General features: G+C 49.4%; 1 protein-coding gene across 19 annotated transcripts in view; it reads left to right on the top strand.

Moving 5' to 3' along the window:
* Window positions 1–4,703: 4,703 nt before the first annotated feature.
* Fgfr2 (fibroblast growth factor receptor 2) overlaps window positions 4,704–26,201 on the top strand; it is a 105,374-nt gene continuing 83,876 nt past the window's right edge. For 12 of the 19 annotated variants that reach the window (XM_087624747.1, XM_087624807.1, XM_087624713.1 and 9 more), the window contains exons 1-2: window positions 4,704–5,163; window positions 8,941–9,242. In XM_087624747.1, coding sequence (XP_087480873.1) covers window positions 9,077–9,242 — 166 coding nt within the window. In that variant the 5' untranslated portion in view covers window positions 4,704–5,163; window positions 8,941–9,076. 19 annotated transcript variants of the gene reach the window in all.

The raw sequence follows: 26,201 nt of genomic DNA, 5'->3' as shown, positions 1-26,201 counted from the left end.
AAGGCCGACCTCCGGGTGTTTCTTATTGGGCTGTTCTGTTGGAGTGGGAGGGCGTGTCGGCAGTGATGGCTCCAGAATATGTTAATGAAGGCTCTTACTAATTATTAGTAATAGCACAGTAATGATAGGGTAGCCACGAGCTCAATCCTGGATAGTCCTGAGAGGTGGGAGTAGTCACCTATGGGGTGGTTGGAGATGATCATAGCACACACATGACTTCTCCCCTGTGCTAAAGGTTCTGGAACCCCCTGGGAGTACCCTAGTGTCTGCCCCATCTTCGTCCGTTCTGGCCTTTTGGAATCCATGTGACAGCTGTGGAATAAGAAGCTCCTTTGCCACTGAGGAAACAGATGACTCAGGACACTGAAGTAACTGGCTCCAGTTCACCCACACTGGGACCTAACCGTGAAGGGAGGGGCTTGCCACAAGGCCTCACCCTCAAAGAGTAAATCCCGTTGGCATCAAAGTGAGATAGTCCTACTAGGAGGATGTGGTTCTTCTTAAGCCAGAGTCTCATGGAGCCCAGGATAGCCCCCAGCTCTCTTCCTGAGGCTGCCTTTGAACTGATTCTCTCTCTGTCTCTACCTCCTGAGTGCTGGAATTATACATATGCGTATGCGTCACCAGATTTGGCTTCCAAAGGACCGTATATCCCCCAGGGAAGTAGGTCCATGTAGTTTAGAATACTGGATGACATTCAAGGTGAATATGGGGACACACACACACACACACACACACACACACACACACACACAGTATACTTTTTCTCTCTCACACACACAGTATACCTTTTCACACACAGAGTATACCTTTTCACACACACATACACACAGTATACTTTTTCTCACACACACAGTATACCTTTTCATACACACACACATACACACAGTATACTTTTTCACACACACACAGTATACCTTTTCACACACACACATACACACAATATACTTTTTCTCAGACACAGACAGTATACCTTTTCACACACACACACACACAGTATACTTTTTCTCAGACACAGACAGTATACCTTTTCACACACATACACACACACACACACACACACACACACACACACACACACTTGCCCTAGTGAGATGCCACAACTGATTGGGCTCTTTTCTCATCCCGGAGTAGGTGGCCTGGCTGTGGTCCTGGACCATGAGCTTGAATTCCAGCCATGCTTTGGACCTTATAGAGATGTCACATAAAGACTGAAGCCCATCATTTTGCCTGTGGGCAAGCCCACACGGGAAGACCCACACAGCCTTTGTTCACCCAGCTTGTCCATAGGGTGAAGGAGACACAACCCATTAAAACACGAATGGTTAAAATTAAACATCTGAATCTCAACAGAGAGGGGCCCCTTTCCTTTTCCCCTCTCCCAGGGATGGGCTGACCTCACAGTTTGCTCCTCGATGAGTGTAGGATCTTTGATTTCTTCTGCCCTCAGTTTCCTTTCATTCCATTGACGTATCATTACTAGAGTAGCGGGGGAGGGGTGTCGTCAGGCCTTCTGGGGAGAAAAAAGAAAAGGGTGACTACTCAAGACATTTTATAAAAGGAGAAAATTGGGAAGAAAGGAGGCCCCGTAGGGGGTGGAGGGTGGAGAATGTGGCCTTGTCTGGAGTTTCTTTCAGCCTAAACCTGCCGCCTTCAGTTCAAACTGTCACCTTCAGTTCTTGCAGGCTTTTCTGCCCTCACCCCCAAAACCTCAACAGATTGGGCCCTATTTACCTATTCACACTCGGCCATGGAAACTCATTAATAGGCTTATTAGCAACAGCATTCACGGGAGGCCATTGACAAAAGGGGTTCCAGCCACTTGAAGAAGGGAGAGGGGGTAAAAATCCTGCAAAGAGATTATTTTCTCATTCAGAAGCCTGGCTGGGAGGAAAGCTTCCCTGAACCACTGAGGTCATTTGAAGTCTAAATGATGCAAAACTATTTTTTTAACCAAAAATTCTAAGCATGCTTTAATTTTTTTTTAAACTTAAACATTTTCCTATTGTGAAATCTGTAGGTTTTCCTAACTTGAAAAATAAAAGGCACTCTTTGGCAATCAGGGACTTTGGATGGCTACCTTTTTATCTCCATAAAGAACAAATTCTGCACACTGCCTCTGACGTTGAAGAAGGTGTTTTTGTTTTCAGCGGAAGGGCTTCCCTCCCATTCAGTATCTATAAAGCTGTGAATGAATGGGGGACAGGGACAGTGGCTTCCTGGGCCATTAATTTATGTGAGAATGTGTTAACCTCATTTTCAATGGCTGGTGGACCCACTGCAGTAGGGAAACGTCTCTCTGTCCTGAGACACGGAGTTTCCCATCAGTGGGGATCATAAAGATAGAAGCACCATCTTGCAGCAGGACCATAGCCTTCCCTTTGTGACTTCAGGTCAGAGAATGAGCATAGGTTGGCACCCCCCAGTGAATGGTTCAGTGGTACCTGGCTGCGGTGTTCCCATCCAGGCCATAGAACTCACCCAAAACACACTCCTTTCCACTAAACATATAAACAGACCACTTCGTTTGGAAATCAGGCTGCTATTTTGGTTGAGTTCTCAAACTATAATTTCATAACTATTTGCCCGAGGCATTGGAAATGGATTTGCTACTCCTCCATTTTAAGTGATTTGCATAAAAGTTTCCAAGGCTATGCTGTGAGTAAAGACCATCCTCTGATCATGTGGGGGATGCCTGAGGAATTCATGTGTGTAAACCGCATGAAGTCGAGGGTTAGGGATTCTTGTACCTCTCCTCTTCCAAACCTGCTTCCCAGGTGAGCTTTCCTGAGGCTTTGTTTGTCTTCAGGCACCAGAGGGAGTCTAGGCTTTCCTGAACTTAGTGACTTTTTTGAGTCAGGGTCTCAGGGAGCCCAGGCCTGATACGAACTCAGCACGTACCTGAGACTGGTTTCAAACTCCCCAACTTTTCTTTATCGTGTGAGGTCTGGGAATACAGCATGTACTATTATGATTGGCTCACTAATCAAGATTTTATTTATTTATTTAGACACAATGTAGCTGTCTTCAAACTTACCATGTAGACCAAGTCGGCCCCCCGCCGCACTCAAGGCAATTCTCCTGCCTCACACACTTCTGAGTGTAGGGTTACAATTTATGTGGCCTTGAACTTAAGCACCGTTGCTCAAGGGTTGAAGGAAGGAAAGGGAACACATATTGAGAGATAAATGATCCCAAGATAGTCTAGTGGAAGAGACAAATGGGAGATGCCAATCAGTTACAACCCGGCCTGACAGTTTCGTTAAAGACTCCTGCTTTGCAACGTTAGAGTCAGAGAGAGGAATCCAATTTGCTCAAGATCAGACGACTTTTTCTTTTCTGATAGAGTGCATGTATTTTCTGTTTCTGTTTCTTTGTTTCTTTCTTGTGGGTGTGGAGATCAGACACAGGGCCTTGTACGTCAAGGCAAGCCATCTACCACTGCACTACATCTCCAATGCCTCTCTAGACTCTTGGATTTCTTCCCATTCATTCATTCATTCATTCATTCATTCATTCTCATTTTATTTGATGAGTTATGGACGTTTGCCTGCATGTCCATCTGCACACTGTGCATGCAGTATCCCCAGAAGCCAGTAGAGGGTGTCGGGGCCCCTGGAACTGGAGTAAAAGGTGGTTGTGAGCCAGCATGTGGATGCTGGGAATTGAGCCGGTCTCTGGTAGTACTCTTAACCACTGAGCCATTTCTCCAGCCTCACTTTCTTTTAAATATTTATTTTTATTTATTTATTTATTTTTTGGTTCTTTTTTTCGGAGCTGGGGTATTTTTATTTTTAAACTATGTGACTGTATCTTTGTGTTCACCAGTGCAGCTTCCTAAGGAGACCAGAGGTTTTGGATGCCTCTGCAGCCGGAGTTACAGGCCATTGTGAGTGCCTGATAGTATGCCAGCCATTGGTTTCTGGCCCTCTGGAAGGCAGGAAGCACTCTAAACTTCTGAATCATCTCTCCAGCCCTCCTTTGGATTTCTTTATGTTAATCTCGTTATGTTTGTGTTTAATTGATACTATTAAACAAGATGTTTTCTGTTTTTGGCTTTTTCGAAGACAGCCACATTTAAGGGCTCAACCAGCAGCCAGTTGTGTTAACCTCTCGGATCTTCAGTTTTCTTGTCAGAATCTGGCTATGTTACTCTGTGGGCAGATGTGCGGACTAAGTACAATTACCTATTCACTTGGTCCTTTCCCAAACACACGCCCCCTTCTATTGTTCAGAAGAACAAGATAACGCAACACCTTCCACGAACATTAGCTGCTTCTACCCTCGAAGCTTCAGTGACGCGAAATGTCTGGCCCTAGTACGCTGCAGACCTATTCTAAGGTGTCTGAAGTTGCACAGCATTCTGCCATTTGTTTCCTAACTTGACATAAAACAACTTAACTTATTCTCTCTGCACCGAAGCTGGCTGGCTACGAGGGGACAGAGGCGTACAGGGCGGTTCACTAGCCGGGTTCCGAGAGGTCATCTGTGCACCCCTGCGGGCAGCGCGGCGGGGCCCCTCGCCTGCCTGGCGGGTGTCTCTTTGCGGCTGCTAGGCGTCGGGAGCCGCGCGGGGCTCGGGACTGCCCCAGCGCGCAGCGCTGATTGGCAGAGCGGGCGCCGCCGTCCAGGAAACGGCTCGGGTTTCAGCGGGGGGCGTGACCCGCCCGAGGAGGCTGCGGCGGCGGCGCGGGCGGCGCGGGGAGAGCGCCGGGAGAGGCGAGCGGCGGCGGCGGGCGCAGAGCGGGCGCACGGACGATCGAGCGCGCGGCTGCCAGAGCTCCGGTGCTGAGGCTGCCTGTGTGTCCCTGGCCCGGCGTGGCGACTGCTCTCCGGGCTGGCGGGGGCCGGGCGTGAGCCCCCGGGCCTCAGCGTTCCTGAGCGCTGCGAGTGTTCACCACTCGCCAGCAAAGTTTGGAGTAGGCAACGCCAAGCCCCAGTTCTTTCTTCTGCTGCTGCCCAGATCCGAGGGCAGCTCCGGCGTCATGTCCGCGCTGTTCTGCGATCCCCAGCGCGCGTGAAGCCTCGGAACCTTGGCGCCCGCTTCCACCCAAGGGATCATTCTCTTTTTGGAGTTTTCCTCCGAGCTCATCGCCTGCTTCATCCCGACCCACTCAGGGCTTCGACGCCAACACCGAGCGCAGAGGAGCGCTGCCATTCAAGGTAATCGTCGTACCGAACGCCTTCCGGAGCTTCGCCAGCCGGGAAAGTGGGTTCAGTGGGAGGATGCGAGGCGCAGGATCCCGGGGAGGAGGGCGCGGGTAAAACGATTTGGGGGCGCGCCCTGTCAGTCTCTGGCTGTATTGGTGATGGAGGAGTGGATGAATGTGGATGGCTGGCTTTTGGGGGGGGTTCTTTCAGCACCTCCATCCAAATGCTGACATCTGTCTCTGCCGCCAGCACCCCTTTCCTGTCAGACTCCGGCGGGCACAGTCCTGCCTACTGGGCGCGTTCCTTTGAGCTCAGAGCCGGCGCGCCGTGGGGCCGCCTGCCAGTGGCACAGCCCATAGGAGGAGGTTCGGGAAGGGCATCTTTGGGGTGCCTGGTTCTTGGATTCTGGAAGCTCCAGCCTGGTACTACACAGACCCTTGGGAGAGGTTCTTTCTTGGGAAGAAACTGCTGGAGTGTGTCAGGCAACATCCCCAAAGGGATGGAGATGCCCGGATGACACCTTTGGGGAGGCAATGGCTTTGGTTCGGGATTCCGGTGCTGGCGGTCCCTCTCTGGTCACAGCGGTTGGCGCAGGAGGGATCGCCGCGCGCCTGGGGCTAGGGGGCGAACTGGACCGACTTTACCTAGTTCTTCTAGCAGCTCCTACCGCAGCCGCGCCGAGATGTTGAAAGCACAGGCGAGTTCTAACTTGCGCGCTCATTCTTTCAGCGCGGGGGAATCGGCAGAGGGCCCTGCGTGGCGCTGTCTTCCACCGTCGCGGCCAGGGGGCAGGCGCGGGAGGCCAGCTTCAGCTCCGCGCCCCTGCAAACTTCCCAAGACCTTCCTTCCTCAATCCCCCCCACGTCTCCCCCCCCCTCCCCCAGTTCAATAAAACCTACCCTTAGAAGCAGACTTGCTTTCAAACTCTGGGCACCCATTATGTGTTTGGTGTGAAACGCTATCAACATTTAAAACTCTATTGTCCTTAGCGTCCCAAATCCCTGTAAATCTTCTACCAGCCTGGACTCATTTTCATCTGAAAAGCCTGTTTAGTTTGAATAGAAAAGCAATCAGGCGCCCCTCTCCCTCTCGTTGGAATGTCAATTAAAATGCAGATTTCTCAGAGCTCTTTAGCGCCCCAAGAAGAGGGACAAAACAGGATATTCCAGGCTGACAAATGAAAGAAACGCTACAATGAAATAGGGTGGCGATGTGCACCCCAAGCTGCTCGGAGTACGGCAGTTTATATTTTTGGGATTTCATTGTGTTTAGGACCCCCCTCCTCGCCTCCTCGAACCCATGACAGCTCCCTTCCTTAATTCATCCGGGATCGAGAAGTAAAGGAGCCTTGAGTCAGGTTAGGGGGCCTACATATAGTATTAACCTGGGAGTGTTGACTTCTCCCATGAGAAATCCACTTGGGAACAAAATGTCAATTGCACAGTCCACTGAGGTATCCTGGAACTACCCTTTAAGGTAGCAACACACCCCTCCTTGCCCCCCCCCCAACTCCCTCCAGGCTGGCCTTAAATTAACCTTGCGAGATGGGGAAGAGTGTGTGTAAACGTGTACAACACTGCGCAAGCTCGCCAGCCCTTTCTGCTGGTCACTTTGCCTGTCTTTGGAGGCAGACGTGTGTGGAGATGACCCCAAGGGGCGGGTGGCCGTGAAGAACCATCCGTCAGAGCGAGGGTGAGGACTCCTCCCTCTAGGCTGAGAAGAGAGTCCCCTTTCAGGGGGAAAAAATAAACACGCTGGGGCTTTCTCTGGGGCTCAGCCTCCAGGAAGGATTATGGTATTGAAGGCAGGAAGCTGGGATTGTGGCCGCCAGCAGCATGCTGGGCCTGTGTTCCCAACACGGAGCCTTGGGACCTAATTATCCTGCCTAGGAGGTCGCTCAGCACTTTTGTCCACTCCGGTGAGGAGCTGCGCAGACCTGCTGCCTTCACTTCTCGCCTTACAGAGGTTTGAGGAGGGGGCTGCCGTGGGACTGGGCCTTCGAAGAACCAACGTTCAAATTGAGTCAGCCTGGGGCACTGGCCATCTTCCACATTCCGCTGGAACTGAGGCACTCCTGGGTAGTGACTAGTAGGGAAGGTGGCCTGAGCACCCTGCTGCAGGACCTACTAGAGTCTGAGATTGTAAAGTTGCTAGAGAGGCGGAGGATTGACCTGCATTCTGAAAGCTCTTAGTAAATCAATGAGAAGGTTTGTGTAGTCTCCTTGACAGGTATGTAGACATAGACAGTGAAATATCTTTTTGGGACTCTTGGCTTTAAAAAGAAAGAAGACTTGGGAAACAAAAATCCTTCAAGGTCTCTAGAAACCCTGGGCCCATAAATGCGTGATCAAACACATGTGCACGTGCAGGCGTGCACAGACAGACAGACAGACAGACACTCACTTTCCTGGATTTTGTTGTTAGCTATACCATTTTACCTGTGCTTAAAAGACAGAAACAAACAACAGCTTCTTATTTCCCTCTTGGAGATGGTGCATCCTCTCTGCTTTTTAATCTCAGAGAAGGGTGAAAGGAACAGATCCTAGGACAGGGAGGGCTTCAGGGAGGTTCTGGCAGTGTCGATCGAAATCCTGTGTTCTAATTGAAAGCATCAAAAGTGTGGGATTAGACACCTCTCTCTTTCTCTCTAAAACGCTCACCCATTCCCAGTCTCATAAAATGTGCGCACCACAGGATCCAAAGCCCATGGCTTTGTCCGATCCTTTCCTGTTTGAGCAGATTCTCTAAGAGCTTGTGCATTCTGACTCAAGACTGAGTCACTGAAGACACTGAACAAACGTAAAGCTATTTGTACTGTGGTAAGCTTTCTTGGGAAGTTCTCTGCTTTGGATCTAATGAGTTGAGTGCCCCCTGTAACTGATACTTGGGAAGTTTAGCCAATAGGTTACATATTGAAAGTTCGCAGGCCAATCACACACCACAAACTGCTTGTACATATCATCACCGTTCCTAATAGAATCTTGAATTATTCCTCAAGGTTTGTATCTGCTCTGTATCTTTACCCCTTTGACGTACGCTGAAGGTATTTAGTTAGTATGCCTGCCTGTACACTGCCGCGTAGTCAGTGGAAGGGAATTCAGGCTTTGAATCCCCCGGTTGGATTAAACTCACTCTTTGTAAGTGGCGGCTTGGCGAAAGATTGAAATACACGCCCGCGTTTGAAAATGAATTCTGACAAGTGTAAACTGGTGGGAATTTTTTTGTAGCCTTCCTGAGATTCTTTGATTCTGTCGGTCTCCTTTTCTTTCTGAGAACCATTCTGGAGCGGGGGACATGCAGCTCGGCTCAGCTGAAATGCGGCTCTCAGAGCAAACCCTTCCTCCAGTCAGCTTCTTAAAGGCCAGCTGGAATAAGAGAAGTTAATGAGGCTGGTCGTGCCAAGCCCAGCGTTTTAAACTCGGTTTTTTTTTTTTTTTTTTTTTTTGCAGTTGCCCTTGAGAGGAAGGAAGGTCAAGTTGCTTCAGCAACCTGGTGGCTTGATAGTGGATGGAGGGGCGCACTGCATGGCTGGGTGGCTGGGTCCTATAGTGATGGTTTATCTTTGTGTGTCTTAAAAGTAAGCTTTTTGAAAAGATTGGTTTACTCCAGTTTGTGGACGCCTCTGGAAACACCTGGGACGCTGAGGTGAGGATGGAAGGCTTTTCCGATAATGAGAAAAAATGTGTTTGCGAATGTATTGAGAGGCTGAGAAACGGTTTTTATCCCATCTGGGTTTAAGCTGGCTGGCACGGGGGGGGGAGAGACTGAATCTGGCTGATTCTCTTTCAGGGGCGGCCGCAGCAGCAGCAGCAGCGACAGCAGCAGCAACAACAGCCTGAGCAAGCCACAGCAGCGCCCTGGCTCCTGAGCCCCCCGTGGGCTGAAGGCATTGCAGGTAGCCCATGGTCCCTGAAGAAGTGTGCAGATGGGATTACCGTCCACATGGAGATATGGAACAGGACCAGGGATTGGCACCGTGACCATGGTCAGCTGGGGGCGCTTCATCTGCCTGGTCTTGGTCACCATGGCAACCTTGTCCCTGGCCCGGCCCTCCTTCAGTTTAGTTGAAGATACCACTTTAGAACCAGAAGGTAAGTTCTTGCATGTCATTTTAAGGGTACCAAGTTATTTTGGGGATGTGTCTGGGGGAAGTGGTCTTTGAACGGAAGGCCTATTTCAGCCTGCTGCCTTATGAGGGTGATCTCTCTCCACATCTTCCATATCAGACCGTAGAAGGGAGGGTCTTGGCTCCCAGGCATGAGTGGAGTGGTTTGATTTGCCCTGTTCTCTGTGCTTGGGTGAGGGAGGTGGCAGCAGTTCTTTGCAGCACTCTGGAGGGGACATACCCTGGCTGGGTGACTGTGGCCTTCTGCGGTTGCTTTTTTAGATGGAGGGAAAGCCTTGAATCCACTATCTTTTGGCTAAAGGAGATAGGCAGCCTCTGAAGGCTGACGTTTTCTCGAGTTGTTTAGGAGAAACAGTGGTTCTGAAGTTGAGCACCAAGAGCCGTGCCATGCTGGATTGAGTTTTAAGCTGCTGTAAGCTTTGTGCTTACGTCCAGTATCACAGAGGGGCAGGCTTTATGCTGGGAAGATTCGAAAGTGAATTGGCCAAGAGCCTCCCCCATCCGAGGAAACGCCAGATTTCACTAGTGTTTGGCTCTGCACACTTGGTTGCAGATGAGAAATAGGCTAGTTGTGAGGAGGAGAAGATGGCTGAAAATCCTGAGCTGGGCAAAGAGCTGGTCCTTCTCCCAGGTCCTTCAGAGCCGGGGTCCATAGCCAAGCCTCTCTGCTTGGTGCAGCATGGGAATCTGTCATCGGGAGGGAATATTGGTAGGCGAGTTATTTTTTGAGTGGTAATCCGAGCGTGACACTGCAGATCGCAGCACTCATCGCCACTTAATGAACGTGTTTGCCGAGGGCCCACCTGGTGCCGGCTGGCTTTGGAGTCCGTTATGGTCCTGAGTGCTGGCGGGTCAGCTGAGTTGCTGTTGTTACACACCCTGAATCAGGGTCCTGAGGAGCAGTTCGTCCAGAGGGGGATGGTAAGGGGTGGGGACAGAAACCCCACCCCCCAAGGATGTCCCCAAGGAGGGCTTGTATCCATCTAAGAGGGGTCCCCAGTAAGATCCACTCAGGCATTCTCACTGGCTTTGTGTGAATGAGACGTGTGTGTGTGTGTGTGTGTGTGTGTGTGTGTGTGTGTGTGTGTGAGTGAGGTGGGGTGGGGTGGGGTGTGGGGGATGGGTAGATGGGTGGGTGGGGGGAGGGCACACAGATGCCTGAAAATGTTATAAATTGCCAGGTGTCTTTGGAAAGGAAATGTGGTAGGAGCTTGTGTTCGGGGTTCAGCATACAGCCTCACACCCATTTTTGGAATCACCTCTTTGTAACTTATCCTGTGACGTCAGGGAAAGTGTAATTTGCAACAGGGACACGTTTTTCAAAGGGTTTAATGCGAGAGGAAAGGATTGGGTTTCTGAAAGTCTGGTCTGTACTTCTTTAATTTTGCTAATAATTAAAATGGATGTTCCTCTAATTGCTGGTTTTCCCTGGAGTGTGTGGTTCAGCACAAACTGAGGAAGCTGAGCCGAGGTTTCCTACGGCGTGGGCTTCAGAAACAGCCCCGTTAGGAAAGAATTGTCATTTTTCATCTGGACTCTCGGGGCAGTGTTGCTGTGAGTTGATTTCAGTGCAGGGTATAAAATGGTCCTGGACTCCATCTAATTACCTGAGAAAGGTTACAAGGTGTTTTTATGCGCAGGGAGAAGACAGGTGGGGGAGAGGAAGGACAGTGGGCTGGAGTCCCCCAAACGGCTCTTTGTGTAAGAACTGATATCCAACAATGCTCACATTGTTGAAAGCAGGTCCTCCACCTGGGGACCTGTAGGTACATGTGAGGTTAGGGAGGAAGGCTGAGAAGCCCCAGAAGTTGTAGGTCACACTTTGCCAATGCCCCTGGGTACACTTCACTAGGTTCAGGGTTTGCATGAGATTCGAATCACAGCCAGAGTCGGGAGATGCTGAGGAGAAGGAGAGAAAGAACAGAAAACCGTCTTAAGGTGTGGAGCTTCTCCAGCGCGGGCTTGGAAAATGCAGAGAAGTCTCAGAGCCTGGATTGGTTCTTCTGCTACTGAGTTCGGTGGCACCAATCGTCATCGAACAGTAATGTCCCCAGGCGCCTTCTGAGGTTAAGTTTTCACCAGTGACCTGGACAGAAAGAGCAGAAAGCACAGCTCCTGGCCTTGATGGTGGCCTTGGCCATTACCATCCCCAGCGAGTGGGGACAAGGTGGTGCCAGTTCTCGGTGCGGCAAACAAGTTACCCTGAGATGAAAGTTGCTTTCGGATGGAGGATTCGGTGATGCTGGATTCCTGCAGGATCAGGCTGACATTGCCAACGATATCCAGGTGACTAGAAGGCCATCAAGCTAGAGATTAGGTTCCGTGCTAGGCTCTGGTGTCTAATACGTGCACATCCCTCCAGCGGCCATATTTGGTGCAACCAGAACTTCAGCTAAGACTAAGTTCAGCCTCCATCTTCTGAAGCTCTACCACAGAAGACGTCGGTGCGCTAATTTAGAAGCTCAGTTTAGATAATGTCTATCGGGCCAGACAAATATGTAATCAGGAAGTTCCTAGAAAGAGCCCATGCCTTCCTGCTGAGGAGTCCTTTTGACCCTCTAGGGAGTGTTATATTCAGCCATGTAGTTCTGTGTAGTTTATGTTGTCATATAATGTGTGTCCTCATCCCCAATCCTATCCTGTCTCTGGACACTTTCTCAAGTGGCAGCAGCAGGGTTGGGTCAAGTCAGTTGACCTAAGAAGACAGTAATCTCTATAAGACGTTGCTCAGTATTTCAGGATAGAAATGACAGTACCCGACTGACTGGTCATCCCCGTGACAAAGGACAACAGTGTCAACAGTTGCAGATTGCGGAGGGGTGGTCCCGATTCTATGTACTGTCCTGTTGATTCATATTCTGAATGCTCCCAGTGTAGTCAAGCCTGATTACTGCCAGTCTTGGCTCTTACTTTCAGATTCCCCCTGACATTGTCACCTGCTCTGGTTAATTAAGTCATTGTTGACATTAAGGGAATCTGTTTACCCCAGCCCAGTAGGAGCTAAAATAAAAGGCTTTCCCAACCTCAAACCCTTAATTACTTTCCCACCCTCTGCTAAGTGAAATGTGCAAAGGGACGGCCTGAGGGTTGGGGGTGGGGGGTGATTTATACGCCTTTAAAAACACTAATTCTGGGACAGTCTTCTGGGGTGATGCAGTTCTGGACTGAAGTGAGCCTTTTTAAAGTTCACCCGCAGAAACCTCCTTGAGTGTGAGGGCTGCGTGGAGACCTGCCGAAGAGAGTTTTTCTTTTCCAGGGTGGCTCAAGTCCTTTGTCAGAGAATATCCTACATGCTGTGGTCTCAGCCCTCCACATTTAATTGCCAGTTAGAAGAAGAGAAAAGAAATATCCGCATGGTGCAAGTGGATGATTTAACATAAGTCTTGTGTTTCCTATTATCTGCATTTTTTGTTCCTCAGTGTGAGTGTGAATATTTAAGAGTTGACTGTAACTTGATAGTTTGCTGAGGAACAAGGGCTTATTCTTGGTCAATTAAACCAAATGCAGGCGCATGCTGTTAAACACACAATGAAGTACACATTCTTTATTAGAATATAGCATATTTCACAATTCATAGGCAAAGAGCTGTGTTTAATATTACTTCTAGAGCAAAAATCTGGCCAGCCCAGAAAATTGGCATTTATATAACTCTTTCTAGCTTCCACTGATCTGAATAGAGCAAGTTGTGTGTGTGTGTGTGTGTGTGTGTGTGTGTGTTGACTGTTTATTTCAATCAGTTAAAAGACTAAATCACTTACTTAAAAAAAATAGCCTCCCCTTGTTTTTAAGGTTTATTTTCTAATTAATTTAAATTAGGTGTATGTGTGTGTATTTCTGTGTGGGCATGTGTGGTGTGTGCACAAGAGGGTGGGTCCCCCTGGAGGTCAGAGGTTTTTGAGGCCTGGGAGCTGGGTCTGGAAGTGAACGTGGATGCTCTACAAGAACAATACATGCCTATAGAAAGGGAGCTGTGTCTTCTGCTCCAAGATATTTCAAAGTTTTTCTTTTTTCTTTTTCTGTTGAGGGTGAGAATTCAACTAACCAAGCATTCCAATATGAGATGTTTCCAATATATGATTTAATGAATAATTACATGGTTATGAAATAACTGGGGTAGTGTTTAAACAGGAAGGGGATGTTTAATGTTCACATTCTCCATGGAGTGCGTGCAGTAGCCTATGTGTGCAGTGGCCTTGTGCACCCAGTAGCCTGTGTGTGCTGGAGCTCTCACACTTCAGACAGTTTGGCTACTTACATAGTTAGGGTGGTCATGAGAAGACAACTAAGTCCCTTTCGTCAGGGTCTGTCTTACTTTTCCATTTCTGAATGATCCAGCAGGGTGTCTTGTCTTGGTCAACAGCTAGGAATTATTTTGGGGGAAGGGATGCTGCAGGCTATTTTACAGATAATTATGGGTTTCCTGTGCAGAACTGTCCCTGTAGGGGCTGGAGCGATGGTTCCGTGATTAAGAGCACTTCCTCATTTCTCAGAGGACCAGTGTTGGGTCCCCAACACCCACAGGGAAGTGCTCCTGGTTGTCTTTATCTCCAGCTGCTGGAAGCTCCACCCCTCTGACCTACTGTTGCCTGCACACGCCCTTCTCACCCATGGGCTGTCCTTGCCCTTACTGTCTTTATTGCTTTGTAGAGAATGGTGGGGAAAAAATTCAAGATGGCAGTCCCATTGATGACTACTGTTTAGTGTAGCCTTTTATTAAAATACAGTTGGTGAGCAAGGCAATGGTGGTGCACACCTTTAATCACAACACCAGGGAGGCAGAGGCAGGTGGCCCTTGAGATTGGGCCAGCCTGGTGTACAGAGTGAGTGTCAGGACTGCACAGAAAAACCCTGTTTCGGAAAACAAAACCAAACAAAAAAAAAACAACACCCCTCCCCACCACCCACATTCACATAATTACTCACCAAAACCTTGAAGATGTAGTTTTACAAAAGTGTATTTAACTGTCAGGACTAGCCATGAGCATTCTTTTGTGCCAGTGGTTTGTTTTTTGAGATGGGCATCTCCCACAGACTGGCTTGGGATTTGCCATGTAGGCCAGGTTGTTCTAGAACTTTCAATCCCCACCTCAACTTCCACACCTAGCTGTCCGTCATTCTTGAAGAGCATGTATCTCGATTTTCAGTAATTTTGAAAAACTTGGACTAGGGTTTATTTTTCACGTTGATTTATTTTTACACGTACATGTGTTTTGTCTGCATGTAAGTATATGCACCATGTATGTGTCTGGTGCTTGCAGAGATCAGAAGAGGACCTCCAATCCCCTGGAGGTAGAGTTATATAGGTGATTGTGAACTGCCTTGTGAATCAGGAAATAGCACCCAGTGGTCTTCACCTCACCCATGGCTCTCCAGCCCTGTGATTAAATGTGGAATGTGTTGCTTGTTTGCTTGAGGCCACTGTAGGCAATGATGTGCTCTGTGGACTCTTTACATTTTGAGAATAAAGGAAAGTCCACTGCTTGCTTTTATCTGGGTCAAGTCAGGGAGCTAAACCGTCGCAGACCTCCTCTTTAACTTCTTGTCCAACTAAAGAATCATGATTCCCAAGCCATTTCTGGACAGAGAGAATTTCAGGTTATGGTGACCATGTTTTATGATGATGTTAAAAATAGCTCATAGGGAGAATGCGGATTGAGGAAGGAGAACCTGGCGGGCATGTTTATTTGTGTTATTTATGTAGCACTTTCCCCTAGACATCTCAATCCTGAGCACTAAGGAAATCAACTCATAAATTCCTTCATTGTTTCCTAACCCTGAAAATTGTTTTTTTTTTTACTTTGTTATACCCGACAGTTTACAAATACTGTTTTTTTCTCCATATGTGACCACGTGTTTTAAAGGTATCTTAACAACTAAAAACGGCCAACTTGGTGTGCTTGAGATCTTTGAGAATAGAGACCTCTGTAAAGTTTATTCTCGTTGGAAACCCTTCAAGTTCACACTGAGAGCTGACAGTTGGCCCTTGAGTCATGTGAGTTGCTTCAAGCTGCCTCTTCCCTGTTCCACCCCAACCCTTTGGATTCCCACTAAGACTGCTGCTTAGCTGATTGTAGCCTGTACAGATATACGCTTCACATTTAAAACCACTCAGGTCTTTAAAGACTAAGGGATCCTGGTTGGACATTTGACTTAAAATTTTAAGTAGAAACTAAGAAAGTTGTTTTGAATCCATATGTGTGTTTGGAGTCTCAAAGGGAATTGCCCTTGGGAGCGGAGTTTGAACGTCTCTACTATCTACGTGACCTCAGTCAAGTAAGATAACCTGGCTGAAATACCAAGATAATATCTCTCTAAACTGTGCAGACTGAATACAAACTGGACTACGGTTTCTGGCTCAGCACTGGTGCTGGGTAAGTTCTGGTTTCCTCCCATCCCACACCCTCGTCAAAGTAAATAAAACCCATATTTCAAAGACCACGCTTGCCTTGTAATCTATGATAAATGGCAAATTTTCAGACATTTAAGTAGAGAAGAACATTAGGCCTTCCTTTATGCAACTCTCTTTTTTTTTTTTTTTTTTTTCTGTCCTCTTGGGCTTTTGCAAGCCTCCTGGTGTTCAAGGTTGCCTTTTTATTTCCTTTCTTTTTTAAGGAAGTCGACTGTGGCCACGCAGCACGTAGTGTGAGCTGTGAACGTGGGTAGAGTTTGGCAGGAGAGTCTTCTGTTTGAGGTTCCTAAAGGATCAACATAGGCCAGTGAAGGGCGGTGGAGAGGTTGGTGTGAGCCTGGTTGGGTGTGCCGTAGTGCTCTGTCCAGGCCAGTGAGGAACCTGTCCACCATAGCAGGTGGTGCTTGCCTTTTGCCATCGTCTCCTGTCTCCATTTTCCATTCGCCTGCCAGGGGAGCTAGGTGCTGGGCTTCTGGTGGGCTCCATGGAAGGAAGCTCAAGGGTCTGTGCTGGGATCCAGAGTAGTGGAGGAGCTGAGCATTCATTCGCACCGTTCCTCTAGGAGGGGCTGATGATGGCAGAGGTTCAGGGTGAGATCATGTCCTACAACTCAGTCCTTGGGACTGTGAGGCTTTCCATGAGGGCGGACGAGGTCATGCTCTTCACTCCATGCCTTGTGATGATGATGCTCAAGGTGGTGATGCTGACAGCGGCCAGAGCTTTGTGAAAGTGTCGCACATGTGCTAGGGATGTTGACAGATGGCCCCCACTCAATAAACAGGCAGATCCCAGGATCCCATTTCCGGAATAAAATTTGTGCAATTCTTAGAGATGCTGTGGTTTCCGGCCAACTTCACAGTGACCCTTTAGGTGGATGTCACAGCTCATTTCTCTTTCCTCAGCAAGAGGGTGTTTGGTGGAGTGTTGGCACCCCTCTTGTTTTGTTCTTCATCCCTACTTTGAACATTGAACTTCCGAGGAGAGGCTGGTTGGTTCTGTTTCTCCCTCGCCTGCCCACACCCCTTCCTTAAGTCCTTTGAAGAAGAGTTTCAGACAATAAACGTTTTCTAGCTCTTATATTCTGTAATCCTTTTTTAATGGCCTCTGATGATGTGTAGGGAATTGCTCTATACTCTCTGCTGCCATGGGGACCAGTGGGACACAGCACAGAGTCCTGGATGGTGACTTATGCTGAGCCCCTGAGCCACGAGCTCAGAACAAGAAGGGCCATCTTGTTTTTGCCTGTCTGTTCCTTACTCATCACTAGATCTGCCTTGTCCCAGATTCTACCAAACCTTAGCTTCATTGCATTGCTGTTTTGATAGCAATTCAAGTTTCTCCTTCTAGCATTTCTGCCTTTTATGCAACAAGGTGGGAAATGAAAGGCTACATGTATAGGACTGCCAGGAACTCCTTCAGCCTGTGGCCATGGAAATGACTGGTGTAGAGGCCCTTCCCAGCACTTTCTCCTGAGATTAGAGACTCCCCTATCTTCTCTCCACCTGCTGTCTCCTCCCCTCTACCCCAGGGGAAAAAGAAAAAAAAAATTCCAAGAACTAAAGGTTGGAAGCCAAGACACCCACTCCCCTTCCAGCCCTGGCCAAGAAGGGTGGCCCTAGGGGCAAAAGAAGCCAGGAAATGAAGCCTGTTTTTAAAGCAAGCAAAGCTCACTTCGGTGGCTTTAAAAAAAAAAGTGACCTCTGGTCCTCGCCTGGTATGGAGGTGAGTGTGACCGACTAGGATACAGATAGATCTTTGTGGAGGTCGGTTGCTTGTGCAGTGGGTAGGGATGTTCAGAGGCTGCAGGTCTGAAGTGAGGTGGGGTCACTGTTGACCGGAAAGACCCACATCAGCTTTCCCTCAGCGCTGAATAACCCTTGCATATAATGGCTACTTCCTAAGCTGGTACAGAGAAGAGGCCATCTGCAGGTGTGCTCTTCCAGGTCGGAGTAATTAGTTCCCTTTCAGTTAGTTTCTCCACTTATTGGCTGATTGGGTGACTTTGGGTCTCCTGATTCTCAGGTCTCCACCTCCTGCGTGCTGGAATTACAAGCAGGGACCACTATAGCCTGCTCCCACCTTTGTTGTAGAAGTGTTCACCCTTGAAAGGGTGGCCAGCAGGAGGAAGCTGCACCATGCCTTAGCTGCTCTTAATGTCTCTTTCCTGGCATTTCACCTCTCTGATTGGTTTCTTGCTCAGCCGTCATGGATGCAAGGCAAAGGTTGAGAGGCCAGAAAACCCGTGCTGGTCCTGGGCAGAGCAAAGACGACTTCCTTGCCTGGCACAGTGACATACCTTGTCCTCAGGAAGCCACACTGTTGGGCGCCTTGCCCGGATCTTCCCAGACTCAGTGGTGAAGTCTGAAGGGAGCCACTTTTCAGATTTGTTTGCATTCTGAAAGCCTTTCCCTCTAGGCAAATCTGAGGTCTGCAGAGCAGGAGAGAAAGGTTAGCCATGGTGGTGCCACCCTAATTTGGAACTTCCAAGCAGATGTGGCTTTTGGTCCTCCTGGACAGCATCCCCAGATAGAGAATCCTTGCTTTTCCCTGCAAATCACTATGGAAAAGTGGTCCTTCTGGCTCTGGCCTGCCTTTCGAGGTCCTGTGGTGTTAACCAGCTGGAATGGACGATCCCTGCCCTCTCCTGAAAGCAACTTTCTATGAGGTCATTGCTTGCCGACCATTCCCCCTAGCAGAGATTCTCCTCCAGCTTCTGTGCAGGCCTGAGCTAGCTGAGCCCCAACAACAGGATCAAACCCATTCCAAGAGGAAGGCCACCTGTTCCTCAGTCTCCAGCTGCTGGCCCCTCATTTGCAATTGGCTGGGAAGCTTTGGAGGGGACTGGTCCTGGGGACACATCTGCAGTCTCTGAATGGTGTTGTAACTGGGGTCCCGCTGAGAAAAGAAAGGCCAAGCCCTTTAAATAAACTTGCTGAACAATACCTCCCCAAAGGTCTGGAGTCAGAGAAGCAGGAGGCAGCCTTGCCCTCTAGGGTTAACTCTTAACCTTGCCTTTGTAGCCAGGCCACTTTAAAAACTATTCCTTTATCCAGAAAGCCCTTACCAAGTGGAGGAGGGAGGGGCTGCCTCTGAACAAGGAAAATGTCATATAGGATTTGGGCATCGATCTGCCCCTTAAGGGAATTAGAGGGCAAATATCTCCACTTGAGTGTATGCCATTTATTGAATATTTATCTCAGTGTCAGAGAGGCAAGCTCGGTCCAGATGCAGCTTCTGTAGAGCCACAGGCAACATGAAGTCCGCGCAAACTTGCCTCTGGACTGCAGTTCGGCCTCGGGAACACCTGCCAATTACCCCAGTTCATTGCAAACAGGTCCTCGAGCTGTGGCTGCTTTAGGCACTGGGATTCTTGGACCTGTGTGTAGTTTGGTGTTAGAGCCCCTATTCCCAGCATCTGGGGGGTGGGCGGTGGGGGCTGGGGAGTATGATAACTCAGCCCACTGCTATAGGGACTTCGTGTGTGTGTGTGTGTGTGTGTGTGTGTGTGTGTGTGTGTGTGTGTGTGTGTATTCATTGAATGGGTGAATAGCAGGTGTGCAGGTGTTGTCCACCTTGGTTTTATTGACAGGGTCTCTCACTGACCGGGAGCTTACAATGTAGGCTAAGCTGGCTGGTCAGCAGGCCCCTGAGATGTATCTGTCTCTCTCACCACAGCTAGCTTTTTTTTTTTTTTTTTTTTTTTAATGTGGGTTCTGAGGAATTAAAGTCATGCTTGCAAGGCAAGCACTTTGTGGACTGAGGTATCTGTCAGCTCAGCCCCCAAAGGTACAGTAAACTGTAGGCCTTTGGCTCACTGGTTTCTTGAAGCAGGTATTAGGCATGGTCTGGAAGAGGAGGCGCCTTCAAGACTTGTGGATGTTTAGTTCCACTTGAGAACTTTGCAGGAATCCTCACTTAGGGAAGCGGCGTATATAAGATGTGACAGATTTGCTCATTTGAAAGAAAACCCTGGTTTGGAGTCAGAGGAAAGTAAGTGGATATTCTCATGGGGCTGTCTCAATCCCCTGCTGACTCATCTACTGACTTGTTAGAATCAGGTTGTGACCCATAAAACCGAGCCCCAGATAGGTGGCCCCTCGCTGGGGCAGAGCTGCAGCTAGAGCACTTGCCCTACTGTGCACAGAGTGCTTCCTCTCAGCGCGTTCCTCATATCAGGGTCTGTGTCTCAGGGACCGAGGGGCCGTTCCACATGGCCTCGTTCATACCCGAGCAGCAAGTCTTAAGCTTTGGTCTTTGGGCAGAGGGTTTCTGAATTGGCAGTGCCCTCCTCATCTGGGAGCCCATGAGCACCCAACCCGAGCACCCAGTCCATGCCCTAGGCTGGCCTTGGATGGAGGTCCTCACACAGCATAAACCTAGGTCACTGCACTCATTTTCCTTCCTCCCAACTTCTTAGAATGTCCCCATGAGACAGTTGGGCGAGGGGGTGACTGAATCTGTGTGTTTTATTTTACATGGATAAAACATAGGTTGTGACATCATGGGGACGGGGTGATGGCATGTGTTATGATAGGAATCAGGAAATCTTACAGGCGAGACATTTGGGTTGGATTTTGAAAACTGCACAGGAATCTCTCAGGTGGAGTAGCAGTTTTGGGTGCAGGGAACAGGGACAGGGGACAGAGGACAGACAGTACCTTCTGACTAGGCAAGCTACTATGTGAATGAACAAGGGAGGAAGGGAAGGGAGAGAGAGAGAGGGAGAGACAGAGAGAGACAGAGAGACAGAGAGACAGAGGAGAGAAGGAGTAGGGAGGGAGGCGGGGAGAGACAGAGAGAGAGACAGAGAGAGACAGAGAGACAGAGGAGAGAAGGAGTAGGGAGGGAGGCGGGGAGAGAGACAGAGACAGAGAAAGAGGAGAGAGGGAGTAGGGAGGGAGGGGGAGAGAGACAGAGAGAGAGGAGAGAGGGAGTAGGGAGGGAGGTGGGGAGAGAGACAGAGACAGAGAGAGAGGAGAGAGGGAGTAGGGAGGGATGGGGAGAGAGAGGAATGTGGTGCCTGGGTAATGATGTGAATTAATTTTCTGGAGAGACACTAAAACAGATCTTAAGACTGTATTGGTACAGATGGGGTACGTTCCATTCTGGCCTTCGCCTCTTTGGGTGCCCAATGCTCCCTCTGATGCTGTAGCTAAGGGGAGCAGCCACCTGACTCCAGCCAACTTTCCTGGTGGCCCTTTTCTGTGCATCCAGCCTTACATGGCAAGGTTTGGGGAACAGCGTCCCAAGGAGTCCTGAGGACCTTAGGAAGCTGTGCTTTCTCTTGCAAGTGCGCCTTCAGACGCAGGAGGCCTGGGCCTGGCTGGCCAGACTGTGGATACAGACTGTTCTTTGTGCCTCTGAGCCACGAGTGCTGGGTGCTTTGACATAACTTGTAATGCCAGTTTCTACTTCCTGGGTGCTGTGGAACCTAATGGCTGGGTTCTCCGGGATATACTCTCAGAACAAAAGGCTCCATTTTACAGTTCTTGCTCAAGCAATAACTGGAGGATTTATGTGGCTGCACGGATTTGATATCTTCTTGCGTCTCGGTGGCCCAGAGGTGGTTCCAGTCTTGGGAGCGTAGGAACCGAGTGCAGGTGTCTCTGCCACTTGGACACTATCGTGTCATGACAGGATTGGATGGGAGAGGCGTGCAGGTGGGCACAGGGTGAAGCCACTGAGTCCAGGTATTGGGTGATACAGTGAGGACATTCTTGGGCCCTTTTGCCTTTCTGCATTTTTATTTTCTCCTGGGCTCAAGCATAATTTCTTTCAAACATGGAGGACTGTCCACCCTGTTTCTCAAAGCCAAACCTAAATTACGAGGGGTGGGCCTGAGTACGTAATATGTAATGGTTCCCATATTGGAAGCATTTGCTACCTTCTAGTCCTCTCTGACGGGCGGCTTGAGCCAGCCCGGAGTTTCTGGGGCCATCAGGCTACTGCAGCTGAAGTAGCTGTTGGCGGGAGTGATGCTGACAGGACACGTGTCTGAAGAGATGCTCCAGCTATTGGTTGTAAGCAGAAAGCCTGAGCGGCCTGCTCCCCTCTCTCCTCTCCCCGGCCTCACCCCACCCCTCCCCGTTTTTTATGCAGCAGTAGTTCTTGAGGTTGAAAACTTCCACCTTTGTCCTGTGTGGCTGTTGTCCCCCTCCTCTCTTTAAGGATGCGTTGTACTGGGGCCTTAGAAGGATGGCATCAGGATGTGCAAGTTGGCACCTGTAAAGGGGAAGCTTTGAAAGCGTAGGAGCTGTAGCAGCCTGCTCTAGGGTGTCGTCTTTGTGTCTGAGGAGAGGCTACCAGAGGAGGTTCTTCCTGACTCCACCAAAGGACCCCATTGTCCTTAATATCTTTATACTGAGCTCTGGTGCCAGCTCCATGCCGACCGTGCCGTGCAAAAAAAAAAACAACAAAAAACAAAAAACAAAAAAATACCAAAAAAAACCAATAAAACAAAACAAAAACAAAAACAAAACAAAAAACAAAAAACAAAAAACAAAAAATGAACAGGAGGGGCTCTTCCAAGGTCCCAGTCGAGCCAGGTGTCACAGGTTTCTAAAAGCATGGGTGGGCACCCCAGTACCGTGTGCCCTGCGTTCTGGGCATCCTTGATTTGAAGTTACAAAGAGCCTTTCAAGTTCTGTCCACTGTTCTGTGGCCAGTGAACACAGCTCACCAGGCCTGTGGAGTGGCCACTGCAGGGCATCTTTATGGCTCGGAGGGCAGAGTGGGTCAACCCACTGCCACTCACCTGTTATGAACCCAGTGTCCTATGACTTTGCAGTGACATTTGGCAGCTTAATCCCCATTCTCTGTAAAGACTTTTGGCAGTCCTGTGGCTGTGGTGTTTATTTGTCTTGTACTAGATGGCATCGTCTGGGAGAACACCAGGCCACGGTATTGTTTTCTCCTCAGTGCTCCTGTGCGATCCTGCTGGGCTAGAGGTGTGCTGGAAGCTGGGGACAGTTTAGCTGGGCAGTCCAGTCCCTTGACAGGACAAGCCTGCTGGGACTGCCCTTTCTCCACCACCCTCCTCCTCTCCTCTCCCCTCCCCTCCCCTCCCCTGCTCTTCTCTCCTCTCCTCTCCTCTCCTCTCCCCTCCCCTCCCCTCCCCTGCTCTTCTCTCCTCTCCTCTCCTCTCTCTCCTCTCCTCTCCCCTCCCCTCCTCTCCCCTCCCCTCCCCTCCCCTCCCCTGCTCTTCTCTCCTCTCCTCTCTCTCCTCTCCCCTCCCTTTCCCTCCCCTCCCCTCCCTTCCCTTCCCCTCCTCTCCTCTCCTCATCTCCCCCTTTCCTCCTTGTATTTCTCTCTTCTAGGTGAATCTATTCTGATTCTCTTTTGGGATCAGATTGTGGGGAGACCCCCTAAGTGGGCCATTTGAGGTACCCCACTGTATCTTTAACTCAGATCCTTTAGACGCTGATGAAGAAGTCATTCTGGGGATACCCTAGATGTGGCTGTTGTGATGTGCTGGGTGATTTGTTGTCCCAGAGGTGGTTGGCAGAAGTGGCTCCCTCTCCCTGAGTGGGAATCTGCCATGCGTTCTGCAGGAGATGATTGGCCAGGACAGGACTTGGACGCCCATCTGTTCTCTGTTTGCACTCGGGCGCCATTTCAGAAACCACACGGGAAAAGTTTATAGGCAAACATTATAAAAAGTGACAGTCTGAAGTGCTGCTATCGTTGGCTTGGCAGCGTAAAGCATTACCTGAAGCAGCCTCTCTCTCACTTCCAGACACTCTAGCTGTTTGGAAGCCTCAAGATGGCCATCCTGATGGTGCTGAGGAAAAACTTGCATTTGTGCGTTGTGAGGCGTCTTAGTCTTGGCTTCATCTACTTCTTGAGGGAGCCCTTTCTAGGGCGACTTCACCCATGGCAGGGTGTCATACCCCTCCCTTCAACTTACAGGAAAGTAAACAGGAGCTGTCACTGTTGACATCAGGTGAGGTGCCACCTAGAGGTTGTGACCTACGTGGATTTGCAGAAGAACTTGGGGAAGGGTCAGGAAGATTCTGCCTCAGTTTCCCTTTTGCCTGGGTCAGAAGCTCCTCATTTCTAAGTTTCTTTGACCTCTCAGGAAATAGTGACTTGGGAGATGTTGGGGAAGAAAGGGGGCTCGTGGCAGGGTGGCAGCCACATATGTGCTTTTTTTTTTTTTTTTGAAAGATAGACTCTCACTACACAGCCCAGGCTGGCTTTGACTGCACTCAGTAATTTAAGTAGGCCTTAAACTTTGAAGCCAATGAAGGCTCTGAACTTAGAGGACCCTCTTAACCCACCCTCCCAAGTGCCCACTGAGACCCACCATGCCCCAACACTGTTGATATTTTCATTATTGACTTTTGAGGCTGTGAAGGACCCTCTTTATGTTTTTGTTTGTTTGTTTTCTGAATATCAGAACAGTCAGTTCACCGAAAAATATGCCCACTATATAGGAAACTGCTTGCGTGTATCAAGGGTTTGTAACCTGTGGGTAGAAACAGCGCTAAGCCTCCACACAGGAGAGCCTCGGCCCCTGTTGTGTTTGTAGCACGGAGAAACAGCTGAGCGCAGCCTTCCCAGAAAGCAAACATGTCACCTGTTTGTTCAGAGAGCTTAGGGAACGCTGACAATGTGCGGCCCAGCTCCCACGCTTCTTTCCACAGTTTCACTTAATTATGAAAATTCTGTGTGTGGAAACTCCTGAAAGAGCAATTGGGGCCTCTGCTCGAAGCCTCTGGAATTTTCTCCCCATTGTACTGTGGAGAGTGCAGAGGACGGAACTTGGAAGTGCGTGCTGCAGTTAGCCACGGCATGAGAAATGTTAAATCCAGGAAATGTTGATATTGCTATAAAAGACACTGTTTGGATTTCCCAGGGAGTTCCTTGCCCTATGTCAATGGTCACGTGTTACACAGAGTAGCTTGGCGGAGGCAGGCAAGCAGTGGCCTGTGTCGGAAGGCCATCTGCGTAGGAGAGACAGGTGGGGTGTGGTGAGCACAGTGTTCTTGGTGTCTTGGCCCCTTAGGGGACACTATGAGGTGGTGATGATTCAGAGTTGTGATACCTCAGAACTCTTAAGAGCAAGCGGTGGCTGTGAGGAGACAGCCCCAAAGCCCCGTGAAGGATTCAGGCACAGAAGAGAAGCCTTCAGCTCTCAAGCAAGTGTCCAGGGCTAGGCGGAGGCATAGGACGACATCTCCTCAGTGTGCCCTGGTCCGTGATGTATCTCCTGTGTGTTTCATTTGACGGGAACTACCAACCAGATCCATGTCCTGGGATGCTGTTGGGTTGGCTTTTTATGCCCCCGATTATGGTCCTGCCCATCATCCTTCAGTAGCCTTCTCTCTCCTGTTTCTTCCCCCATTCTGGTGTTTGACCTTCTCCTTTCTTCCTGCCCTTTCTTTTCTTGTTTTCATCTCATCTCCCTGCTCCCCATGGCAGCCAAGGCAGAGGTAGCATCGCTTACTGACTTCTAAGTGGGGCTTCTTGTGAAAAGGCCACTGGGGAGGCTGGAGGAGCTTACCCAAGGCTGATACCTGGGAGGAGGCCTTGGCGTTAAGATGGCTTGATTTCATAGAAACTTATCTTTCCGATGTGCTTGCAGATGACACTTTACTGTCTCAGAAGCCAGCCATCTTCCTGGGAGACTAGAGAGCCCTTGCTTGGTTTTACGAGCAAACAGATCCCATTTCTGAGCAGCCACGCTGTCCTCACCGTTCACGGAGATGGGAGCCCGTCAGCGAAAGTCTTGAGATAAAATCCCGTTGTTTCTGACCGTCGTGAGCATAGTGCCACAGTCATAGCTTGAGAACACAGGCAGGGTGACTGACACCAGTTGTGGCTGGAAGAGCAAGTGCACAGTGGGCACCTCCCATATAGCGCCTGGCCATCCCTGTGTTTGGTGGTCGGGGATCCTGCAGCTGAGAGGCTGTGCGGGGCAGAGAGGAAACGAGCTCAGTGTCCTTGTACCCAGGGCAGTGCACATTCACCAAACGTCCAGCATCCTGTCCTGGCTGAGACCCTCTCCATCCTGTGTCCCTCATGACGTGGTGGTACAGCGTGCGTGGTAGAATTGGTCCAGCCATACAGCTGAATTTCAGTGAATCTTGGTCCTTTGTTGATGTCAGGTGAGGGAAGGGTTTCTCAGTGGATGCTGTAGCCTTTAAGGCTCAATCATTTTTAACATCGTGTGAGTCTTTGGTTCAAAGATGTTAAGACCAGAATGGCAGATGATATGAGACATAGGGTCCAACCGAACCCCCCTTCCTCTCCTTACTTCTCTTCTTTGTCCTTAAAAATAGGAGCGCTTTATTTTTTTTGTCGCTGGTGTTTGTCATTGTCAGTGTTACTGTGTGTGTGTGTGTGTGTGTGTGTGTGTGTGTGTGTGATGTGTGCGTGTAGACACATGTTGTGTAAAGGTCAGAGTGCAGTCTTAAGGAGTCAAGTCTTTCCTCCTCTTCTACCTTTTTATGGGTTCCTGGGAATCAAACTTGGCTTTAGGCCTGCCTGCCTTCCTCCACCGAGCCATCCTTC

Source organism: Rattus norvegicus, chromosome 1 (assembly GCF_021556685.1).
Source record: "Rattus norvegicus strain SHRSP/BbbUtx chromosome 1, alternate assembly SHRSP_T2T, whole genome shotgun sequence".
Classification (NCBI taxonomy): domain Eukaryota; kingdom Metazoa; phylum Chordata; class Mammalia; order Rodentia; family Muridae; genus Rattus; species Rattus norvegicus.
Note: the sequence above shows the minus strand (reverse complement) of the source record. Positions and strands in the feature narration are given on the sequence as shown.